A 12,123-nucleotide genomic window follows, 5' to 3' on the forward strand; every position below is an offset into this window, starting at 1 on the left:
GCTGATGTAAATAAAAAAAAAAGGGCTTTATCAGGGATCCTTGGGACGTTCATATCCCGTTTTGAAGTTTAAATTTGAAGACGCTATAATTCGAATCATTTCAGTTTATAGGACAAAACAAGCAAGTATAGTGTAGATAACCATTGTACCATCTAAACCGCTGTGAAATATATATTTTCTATAACCAAAAATAGTGGGGGGGTTTTTCAGCTGTTTTGAAGCTGAAACTGAAATTCAGTCGAAGTATGATCAGCAGGACAACACAGGACCATAGACTAGTGGGCGAGAGAGGGAGATTTCCCTGTGGGAGTGAGAGAGAGCCCCTAACCTAAATGATTCACACAGTTTTTCCCCCCCTACGCTGCACTGTATTGGAAACAGTCACGGAAACTTCCACGGTAAACCATGTAGCAATGCATACAAAGTGGTATCGGTCTATGAGCTTCCGTTTTTTTTTTTTACCACTTTTACAGAATACAATACCCTCTTCTCTCCCACTGTTATTTTTCATGGTTTGTAATTGTCGGACACCAGGAAGTTTGAATACAATACAATTGAAATTATGTTTCATTTTGTAGGCGAAGTGTTGGGCAGTCAACTGGGCAGTTTACAGTCAACTGACCTGTGCCTTTTTTAAGCCGCTTGGAAAATTCCAGAAAATTATGTCATGGCTTCTGATAGGCTAATTGATCTAATTTGAGAATTGTCGATGTTCTCTTCCTGTGCATTACAGGAGCATGATTAGCCCGTAGCTAGTCACACGACCTAACGTAACATATCATAACATGTAGTGTTAATGTTCTCTTACGTGTCTTCTGTTGCAGGTGCATGATGAGCGTGCTGGGCCGTAGCTCTCGTAGCTAGTCACACGGTGGGTGGGAGGGACTCCGTCCGCACCACCAGCACACTGCACCATGGTCAAACCCGGGACAGACAGAGATGGAGCCATGGTGGACAAACCCACGGGGAAGAAGGTACGCTTATACGCACAGCATATATATTCTTCACACGCCCGGCACGATCTGGTCTAGAAACAAAACCCTAGCTTATCTTTATCTCCTACGTCACGTATGTCTTAGCCCCTAACCCCCCTGGGAACAATATATGGTATTAAGTTTCTGGGTTAGCAAGTAGTCTATGGTCAGATCTACAAGATAGTAAGCCGAGCACGTGAGCGGATTATAGGGTTGTCTCTGACGACAACAACAACAAAAGTTGGCAGACCAAGAGTCGTCTGTTCTTTAGACCAATCAAAAAAAAAAAATGTAACTTGTATTTTTCCATATAGCCACACACCCTATGTGTTAATACATCAACTATATGTTGGCTACTGAGCTTGTCTGATGCTTTAAGCACTGATATTACAAATGAAGACACAGGTTGTCACGTAAATAGATTGGTGTTGGTTAAATGGTGATTTATTTTTATTTTTTATGAATGGAGCTAATTTGGAACGGCAGTTTTAATTTCATTTTTTAAATTCTCGCCGGAGCGGTGCTCAAGCACCGCTCCCTGAGCGATAAGCGGGATTTCCTACCCCCTACAGCTCTGCTCAAATACTCTGATATTTATCCAGACGAGTTCCTCTGCTCAAATACTCTGATATTTATCCAGACGAGTTCCTCTGCTCAAATACTCTGATATTTATCCAGACGAGTTCCTCTGCTCAAATACTCTGATATTTATCCAGACGAGTTCCTCTGCTCAAATACTCTGATATTTATCCAGACGAGTTCCTCTGCTCAAATACTCTGATATTTATCCAGACGAGTTCCTCTGCTCAAATACTCTGATATTTATCCAGACGAGTTCCTCTGCTCAAATACTCTGATATTTATCCAGACGAGTTCCTCTGCTCAAATACTCTGATATTTATCCAGACGAGTTCCTCTGCTCAAATACTCTGATATTTATCCAGACGAGTTCCTCTGCTCAAATACTCTGATATTTATCCAGACGAGTTCCTCTGCTCAAATACTCTGATATGAAGATATCAGTGGAACTCCTCAGGATAAATAAAGGATAACTGTATCAACTCCACACTACAACGGGAACTACTCTTTTAACTAAGCCACTGAAATTCAATTGTACTGCAGAAATCAGCATTTTCAAAACTATCAATAAAGCTGCGTTTTTATATCAAAAGTTTTTTTTGCTTCAATAGAGTGATATGGGACGGGCAACTAGTTTTTCATCACACAAATTTAATGCTAATCATTCGGCAGAAAAAAGCTTTGTGTTCATTAGATGACAACAGAAGTGCAACGCTATTTGGCTGGCAGCCACACAAGTTTATTTTTTATTTAAACCTTTATTTAACTAGGCAAGTCAGTTAAGAACAAATTCTTATTTTCAATGATGGCCTACACCGGCCAAACCCAGACACTGGGTTAACATCCTTGTCAGCTCGGGGATTCGATCTTGCAACCTTTTGGTTACTAGTCCAACGCTCTAACCACTAGGCTACCTGCCGCCCCAAGTAAAGTAAATAAGCTTACAATGAAAGAGCAAGTCATTGTTTTTGCGTAAACGATGCATGGCCATCAGATTTCTTATGTTTACCATTATATTCTAGATAGAATGTAGCCAGCTACATTTCCTAATGTTTTTCTTGACGTTAATCTAAATCTACTGGAGAAAAGCAACCGTTGCCTCTGAGAGTGCCGTTCCTGAATGTGTCTGAGGACGATAGCAAAGATTTCTCATCCGAGTGGAGATGTGTAACTGAAGCACAACATTTGTCTGAAGCCGAGCAGAAATTTACAATAAGAACAGATCTAACACTTTAGATCTCCGTTAGATATTTAGATTTTTGTTCAGGGGTTTTTATTTTATTTTTCTGCATGGGGGGGGGAACAGAGTTCTGCGTTAACGTAACCCCTGTTACAATTCATTCCTCCTCCCCTTTTTTTTTTCCAGAGCAAAGATAAGATTTCCCTGTTCACCAAGACTCCGAAGCTTGACCGCAGTGAGTTTCTGGGGGGGAAAGAAGGGAAACCACCCAAGTCTTCCATGAAACGCAAACTGTCCTTCACCGTGAGCCCCCCTCGCAGCAAGGAGAGAGAATCAGACACAGGTACCAACGTCTCACATGGCTTTTTCACAATTGTGTGTGTGTGTGTGTGTGTGTGTGTGCGGTGTGTGAGATAATGATGGGGTATATTTTTGGGTATTTTTAATATACTTTTGTACTTTATTTGGATACAACAAATAGTGTCTTATAAAGCCCATGTGGGCTGGGCATCCATGTAGATGCATGATACTATAATGATACTATAATGATACTATAATGATACTATAATGCAATCTATCATGTGCTGTACCTTCATAAATAACAGTGTATATCTAGTATAATAGTATATATCTAGTATATATCTAGTATAATAGTATATATCTAGTATAATAGTATATATCTAGTGTATATCTAGTATAATAGTATATATCTAGTGTATATCTAGTATAATAGTATATATCTAGTATAATAGTATATATCTAGTGTATATCTAGTATAATAGTATATATCTAGTATAATAGTATATATCTAGTGTATATCTAGTATAATAGTATATATCTAGTATAATAGTATATATCTAGTGTAATAGTATATATCTAGTATAATAGTATATATCTAGTATAATAGTGTATATCTAGTATAATGTATATATCTAGTATAATAGTATATATCTAGTATAATAGTGTATATCTAGTATAATGGTATATATCTAGTATAATAGTATATATCTAGTTAATAGTATATATCTAGTATAATAGTATATATCTAGTATAATGGTATATATCTAGTATAATGGTATATATCTAGTATAATGGTATATATCTAGTATAATGGTATATATCTAGTATAATGGTATATATCTAGTATAATGGTATATATCTAGTATAATAGTATATATCTAGTATATATCTAGTATAATGGTATATATCTAGTATAATAGTATATATCTAGTATAATAGTATATATCTAGTATAATGGTATATATCTAGTATAATGGTATATATCTAGTATAATGGTATATATCTAGTATAATAGTATATATCTAGTATAATAGTATATATCTAGTATACATCTAGTATAATAGTATATATCTAGTATAAGAGTGTATAATAGTATATCTAGTATAAGAGTGTATATCTAGTATATATCTAGTATAAGAGTGTATACCCCCCAAGTTTTCTGAACAAAATTTGTATTTTATTTTATTGTTGTACATAAGACTGTAACAACACCAAGAGATCAGCTCAAAGTGATTAAAAAATATATTTTGGAAATCTGTTCCAAAGTATTCCCACGCGTAATAGAGATATAATTTTTTTTGATCGTATACAAATTCAAGCTAGTTTTGAAATGTATTATGCTTTAGTCAAAATATTTGATCCGTTTGTGCTTCTTGCGGTCAAATTGCAGTCGACTAATTATTTGTAATTCTGTTCCGGCCCCTTGACCAACCGGTCAAGAGAAATTCGGCCCACGGCTGGATCTTGTTGATGATCCATATAATAGTATATTTATAGTATAATAGTATATTTATAGTATATTAATAGTATATATCTAGTAGAATAGTATATCTAGTATAATAGTATATATATAGTATAATCTAGTATACTTAGATTGGAGTCAACTTGTTTTTCAACCACTCCACAAATTTCTTGTTAACAAACTATAGTTTTGGCAAGTCGGTTAGGACATCTACTTTGCATGTGCATGACAGAACAAATTTTTACAACAATTGTTCACAGACAGATTATTTCACTTATAATTCACTGTATCACAATTCCAGTGGGTCAGAAGTTTACAATACAATAAGTTGACTGTGCCTTTAAACAGCTTGGAAAATTCCAGAAAATTATGTCATGGCTTCTGATAGGCTAATTGACATGATTTGAGTCAATTGGAGATGTACCTGTGGATGTATTTCAAGGCCTACCTTGAAACTCAGTGCCTCTTTGCTTGACATCATGGGAAAATCAAAAGAAATCAGCCAAGACCTCAGGAAAAAAATTATAGACCTCCACATGTCTGGTTCATCCTTGGGAGCAATTTCCAAACGCCTGAAGGTACCACGTTCATCTGTACAAACAATAGTACGCAAGTATAAACACCATGGGAACACGCAGCCTTCATACCACTCAGGAAGGAGATGCATTCTGTCTCCTAGAGATGAACGTAATTTGGTGCGAAATGTGCAACTCAATCCCAGAACAACAGCAATGGACCTTGTGAAGATGCTGGAGGAAACGGGTACAAAAGTATCTATATCCACAGTAAAACGAGTCCTATATCGACATAACCTGAAAGACCGCTCAGCAAGGAAGAAGCCACTGCTCCAAAACCGCCATAAAAAAAAGCCAGACTACGGTTTGCAACTGCACATGGGGACAAAGATCGTACTTTTTTGAGAAATGTCCTCTGGTCTGATGAAACAAAAATAGAACTGTTTGACCATAATGACCATCGTTATGTTAGGAGGATAAAGGGGGAGGCTTGCAAGCCAAAGAACACCATCCCAACCGTGAAGCACGGGGGTGGCAGCATCATGTTGTAGGGGTGCGTTGCTGCAGGAGGGACTGGTGCACTTCACAAAATAGATGGCATCATGAGGCAGGAAAATGTGGATATATTGAAGCAACATCTCAAGACATCAGTCAGGAAGTTAAAGCTTGGTCGCAAATGGGTCTTCCAAATGGACAATGACCCCAAGCATACTTCCAAAGTTGTGGCAAAATGGCTTAAGGACAACAAAGTCAAGGTATTAGTGGCCATCACAAAGCCCTGACCTCAATCCTATAGAAAATGTGTGGGCAGAACTGAAAAAGCGTTTGCGAGCAAGGAGGCCTACAGACCTGACTCAGTTACACCAGCTCTGTCAGGAGGAATGGGCCAAAATTCACCCAACTTGTTGTGGGAAGCTTGTGGAAGGCTACCCGAAACGTTTGACCCAAGTTAAACAATTTAAAGGCAATGCTACCAAATACTAATTGAGTGTATGTAAACTTCTGACCCACTGGGAATGTGATGAAATAAATAAAAGCTGAAATAAATTATTCTCTCTACTATTATTCTGACATTTCACATTCTTAAAATAAAGTGGTGATCCTACCTGACCTAAAACGGGGAATTTTTACTAGGATTAAATGTCAGGAATTGTGAAAAACAAAGTTTTTAAATGCATTTGGTTAAGATGTACAGTGGGGCAAAAAAGTATTTAGTCAGCCACCAATTGTGCAAGTTCTCCCACTTAAAAAGATGAGAGAGGCCTGTAATTTTCATCATAGGTACACTTCAACTATGACAGACAAAATGAGAAGAAAAAAATACAGAAAATCACATTGTAGGATTTTTTATGCAAATTATGGTGGAAAATAAGTATTTGTACTTATTTGTATGTATGTAAACTTCCGACTTCAACTGTATGTTAACATGTTCACAGTAACGTTAAGTAAACAACATCTGTACTGGTCTGGTCTGATACGTGGTACATTGTTCATAGTAACGTTAAGTAAACAACACGATCTGAACGTTTTATAAAGTCGTTGGTTACTCTAACTAAGTAGCTCGTGACAGGAGCGTCTGCTAAATGACTGAAATAGTTTAATGCTGCAGTCAGAGATTCTGGGGGGGGGGGGGTTGCCTTGTTTTTCTACACCACCAACATATTCAGCATCTTGTTTTCACTTCAACTCAAATCTGGAACAGCCAGAGAGAGTCTAGATGTACTGAGGCAATAGTAGCCTGAGCTCATTGCCGGTAAAACTAATATATAACTAAGCCTTCGTCTGGTGTAATGACCTGATACTTTCTGTGTTGAGCTTCCCTGTAACCAGTCACACACACACACACACACACACACACACACACACACACACACACACACACATAGTCCCCTGTATCCAACCAACCCATGGTTTTGGATATTGAAACCCCCTTATTGCAACTTTCCCAACAACACACACAGTGCTGCTTTTTCATTTGAAGTCTATAAACAGTCATTTTCAGTCAGATCCTGTATATGAAACAGGGTTGAAACTAGAGGTTGAATCTGTAATTACGATCAAGGACCCTGGGTATGGTGGCCTAAACAGGACACACTGTTTAGACTCCTTCACACACAACCGTTACTCCGTCTCCTCCGCGTTTTAGCTCTGAATAAATGTTCAACTGAATGTTCTCCCATAATCCCATGGAGTAGGCCCCTGGTTGAATGTTCTCCCATAATCCCATGGAGTAGGCCCCTGGTTGAATGTTCTCCCATAATCCCATGGAGTAGGCCCCCGGTTGAATGTTCTCCCATAATCCCATGGAGTAGGCCCCTGGTTGAATGTTCTCCCATAATCCCATGGAGTAGGCCCCTGGTTGAATGTTCTCCCATAATCCCATGGAGTAGGCCCCTGGTTGTACTCTCTTTTTAAATTTAGCTCCGATGAAATGTATTTGAGAAATTATCCTAGATCAGGTTTCATTGTTTGAATGGTAAGATGCCAACCTTTTGGGTAGTGAAGGAAAGCAACCGCCCACTCCGCCCTGGATCTTTACTGTCTCTTGTAATGAATAATTACAAACAATACATAACTCTTGAGTAGAAGTTTGAGTTGCTCTGTGACAATTTCTAATTGTGTTAAAGGATAAAGGTTAAAGTCTTTTTGTTAAATCGAAAGTCAAATCCTGGCTTCTGGTTCAAGCTGACGTGATGAAGTGCATTTTGGAAAAATATTCAGACCCCTTGACTTTATCCGCATTTTGTTACGTTACATCCTTATTCTAAAATGTATTACATAATTTTTTCCCCCCTCATCAATCTACACACAATACAGCATAATGAATCTTGGTTTCATCAGACCAGAGAATCTTGTTTCTCATGGTCTGAGAGTCCTTTAGGTGCCGTTTGGCAAACTCCAAGCGGGCTGTCATGTTCCTTTTACTGAGGAGTGACTTCCGTCTGGCCACTCTACCATAAAGACCTGATTGGTAGAGTGCTGCAGAGATGGTTGTCCTTCTGGAAGGTTCTCCCATCTCCACTGAGGAACTCTTGACCATCAAGTTTTTGGTCACCTCCCTGACTAAGGCCCTTCTCCCCCGTTTGCTTAGTTTGGCCGGGCGGGCGAACTTCTTCCATTTAAGAATGATGGTGGCCACTGTGTTCTTGGGGACCTCTAAATGCTGCAGACATGTTTTGATACCCTTTACCCAGATCTGTGCCTCGACACAATCCTGTCTCTGAGCTCTACGGACAATTCCTATGACCTCATGGCTTGGTTTCAAATTAAATATTATTTGTCACATGCGCCGAATACAACAGTGAATTGCTTACTTTAAAGCCCTTAACCAACAATGCAGTTTTAAGAAAAAAAGATAACAAAAAATAAATAAAAGTAACAAGTTATTCAAGAGCGGCAGTAAAATAACAATAGCGAGGCTATATACAGGGGGCACCGGTTAATCGAGGAAATTGAGGTAATATGTACATGTAGGTAGAGGTATTAAAGTGACTATGCATAGATGATAACAACAGAGTAGCAGCAGTGTAAAAGGGGGGGGGGGGGGGGGGGGCAATGCAAATAGTCTGGGTAGCCATTTGATTAGATGTTCAGGAGTCTTATGTCTTGGAGGTAGAAGCTGTTTAGAAGCCTCTTGGACCTAGACTTGGAACTCCGGTACCGCTTGCCGTGCGGTAGCAGAGAGAACAGTCTATGACTAGGGTGGCTGGAGTCTTTGATTATTTTTTTTTCGGTCCTTCCTCTGACACCTTGTGGTGGTATAGAGGTCCTGGATGGCAGGAACCAGTGATGTACTGGGCCGTACGCACTACCCTCTGTAGTGCCTTGCAGTCAGAGGCCTTGCAGTGGTCTATACCAGTCAGGGTGCTCTCGATGGTGCAGCTGTAGAACCTTTTGAAGATCTGAGGAACCATGACAAATCTTTTCAGTCTCCTGAGGGGGAATAGCTTTTGTCGTGCCCTCTTCACAACTGTCTTGGTGTGCTTGGACCATTCTAGTTTGTTGGTGATGTGGACACCAAGGAACTTGAAGCTCTCAAACTGCTCCACTGCAGCCCCGTTGATGAGAATGGGGGCGTGCTCGGGTCCTCCTTTTCCTGTAGTCCACAATCATCTCCATTGTCTTGATCACGTTGGGGGAGAGGTTGTTGTCCTGGCACCACACGGCCAGGTCTCTGACCTCCTCCCTATAGGCTGTCTCGTCGTTGTCGGTGATCATGTTGTGTCATCTGCAAACTTAATGATGGTGTTGGAGTCGTGCCTGGCCGCGCAGTCATGAGTGAACAGGGAGTACAGGAGGAGACTGAGCACTCACCCCTGAGGGGCCCCTGAGTTGAGGATCAGCGTGGCAGATGTGTTGTTACCTACCCTTACCACCTGGGGGCGGCCCGTCAGGAAGTCCAGGATCCAGTTGCAGAGGGAGGTGTTTAGTCCCAGGATCCTTAGCTTAGTGATGAGCTTTGAGGGCACTATGGTGTTGAACTCTGAGCTGTAGTCAATGAATAGCATTCTCACGTAGGTGTTCCTTTTGTCCAGGTGGGAAAGGGCAGTGTGGAGTGCAATAGAGATTGCATCATCTGTGGATCTGTTGGGGCGGTATGCAAATTGGAGTGGGTCTAGGGTTTCTGGGATAATGGTGTTGATGTGAGCCATGACCAGCCTTTCAAAGCACTTCATGGCTACGGACGTGAGTGCTACGGGTCTGTAGTCATTTAGGCAGGTTGCCTTTCGTGTTCTTGGGCACAGGGACAATAGGGGTCTGCTTGAAACATGTTGGTATTACAGACTCAATCAGGGACATGTTGAAAATGTCAGTGAAGACACCTGCCAGTTGGTCAGCACATGCCCGGGGTTTCTAGGTCACATCTTGGCGTGAGAGTTTGAATTGAACAGCCTACAACAGAGGAGCTAGTTGTGTGCTTTTGGGTAGTGAAGGAAAGCAACAGCCCCACTCCACCCTGGATCTTCACAGTCTCTTGTAATGACTCATGTGTGAGATGTGTGAATGAGCGTGTGAGAGAGAGAGGCGTGCATTAATGCGTTGCTTTCCCCCTGCTCTCTCTCTTCTCTCCCTCCCTCCTCATCTCCCCTTCTCTTCCCTCCCTCTCTCTTCCCTCCCTCCCTCTTACCTCCCCACCGCCCCGTGTCTCTGCTCCCCCCTGCTCTCTCTCTCCTCTCCCTCCCTCCCTCATCTCCCCTTCTCTTCCCTCCCTCCCTCTCTCTTCCCCCCCCCTCCCCACCGTTCCGTGTCTCTGCTTTCCCCCTGCTCTCTCCCTCCCTCCCTCCTTATCTCCCCTTCTCTTCTCTCCCACCCCCTCCCCACCGCCCCGTGTCTCTGCTTTGCCCAGTAGATGAGTCAGACCCAGGCCAGTCCACTGAGTCCTGGGAAGAGTCTGAGGGGAGGTTAGTGACTCCCTGCAGGATGTGTTCAGCAGGTAACTGGTCACTGCAGCCTGGGTCCTCGAGTCTACGCTACGCTACGCTACGCTATGCTATGATGTTAAAACACACGCACACACACACACACACGCATACATGTGTTGTGTGTGTGTGTGTGTGTGTGTGTGTGTGTAGGTGTCTTGTCGTAGTAACTGCAGCAACTCCATGTCATGTACCCAACACTCTCTGCCGTGCTGTAAACACACACACATGGAGTGGTCTTATAGTTTCCCTTGCATGCTACTATGCTGTCTTCCTACCCTGTTATGCTAGTCTAATCCCCATCTTCCAGCCCTGTTATGCTAGTCTAATCCCAGTCTTCCTACCCTGTTATGCTAGTCTAATCCCCTTCTTCCTACCCTGTTATGTTAGTCTAATCCCGTTTTCCTACCCTGTTATGTTAGTCTAATCCCCGTCTTCCTACCCTGTTATGTTAGTCTAATCCCCATCTTCCAGCCCTGTTATGTTAGTCTAATCCCCGTCTTCCTACCCTGTTATGCTAGTCTAATCCCCGTCTTCCTACCCTGTTATGTTAGTCTAATCCCCATCCTCCTACCCTGTTATGCTAGTCTAATCCCAGTCTTCCTACCCTGTTATGCTAGTCTAATCCCCATCTTCCTACCCTGTTATGTTAGTCTAATCCCCGTCTTCCTACCCTGTTATGTTAGTCTAATCCCAGTCTTCCTACCCTGTTATGTTAGTCTAATCCCCGTCTTCCTACCCTTTTATGTTAGTCTAATCCCGGTCTTCCTACCCTGTTATGTTAGTCTAATCCCAGTCTTCCTATCCTGTTATGATAGTCTAATCCCCATCTTCCTATCCTGTTATGTTAGTCTAATCCCCGTCTTCCTACCCTGTTATGCTAGTCTAATCCCCGTCTTCCAGCCCTGTTATGCTAGTCTAATCCCCGTCTTCCTACCCTGTTATGCTAGTCTAATCCCCGTCTTCCAGCCCTGTTATGCTAGTCTAATCCCCGTCTTCCTACCCTGTTATGCTAGTCTAATCCCCGTCTTCCTACCCTGTTATGCTAGTCTAATCCCCGTCTTCCAGCCCTGTTATGTTAGTCTAATCCCCGTCTTCCAGCCCTGTTATGCTAGTCTAATCCCCGTCTTCCAGCCCTGTTATGCTAGTCTAATCCCCGTCTTCCTACCCTGTTATGTTAGTCTAATCCGCGTCTTCCTACCCTGTTATGTTAGTCTAATCCCCGTCTTCCAGCCCTGTTATGTTAGTCTAATCCGCGTCTCCCTCTCCTGTTAGTCTACTCCCCGTTAGTCTAATCCCCATCTCCCTCTCCTGTTAGTCTAATCCCCGTCTCCCTCTCCTGTTAGTCTAATCCCCGTCTTCCTATCCTGTTAGTCTAATCCCCGTCTCCCTCTCCTGTTAGTCTAATCCCCGTCTCCCTCTCCTGTTAGTCTAATCCCCGTCTCCCTCTCCTGTTAGTCTACTCCCCGTTAGTCTAATCCCCATCTCCCTCTCCTGTTAGTCTAATCCCCGTCTTCCTATCCTGTTAGTCTAATCCCCATCTCCCTCTCCTGTTAGTCTAATCCCCGTCTTCCTATCCTGTTATGTTAGTCTAATCCCCGTCTCCCTCTCCTGTTAGTCTAAGCCCCATCTCCCTCTCCTGTTAGTCTAATCCCCGTCTTCCTATCATGTTAGTCTAATCCCCGTCTTCCTA

General features: G+C 42.0%; 1 protein-coding gene across 1 annotated transcript in view; it reads left to right on the plus strand.

Moving 5' to 3' along the window:
* Positions 1-610: 610 nt before the first annotated feature.
* ankrd12 (ankyrin repeat domain 12) overlaps positions 611-12,123 on the plus strand; it is a 35,176-nt gene continuing 23,663 nt past the window's right edge. Inside the window, exons 1-3 of the mRNA XM_055865703.1 lie at positions 611-974; positions 2,920-3,076; positions 10,361-10,444. Of these exons, the coding sequence (XP_055721678.1) occupies positions 915-974; positions 2,920-3,076; positions 10,361-10,444 (301 nt within the window). The 5' untranslated portion in view covers positions 611-914. The remainder of the gene's footprint in view (positions 975-2,919; positions 3,077-10,360; positions 10,445-12,123) is intronic.

This window comes from Salvelinus fontinalis, chromosome 16 (assembly GCF_029448725.1).
Source record: "Salvelinus fontinalis isolate EN_2023a chromosome 16, ASM2944872v1, whole genome shotgun sequence".
Classification (NCBI taxonomy): domain Eukaryota; kingdom Metazoa; phylum Chordata; class Actinopteri; order Salmoniformes; family Salmonidae; genus Salvelinus; species Salvelinus fontinalis.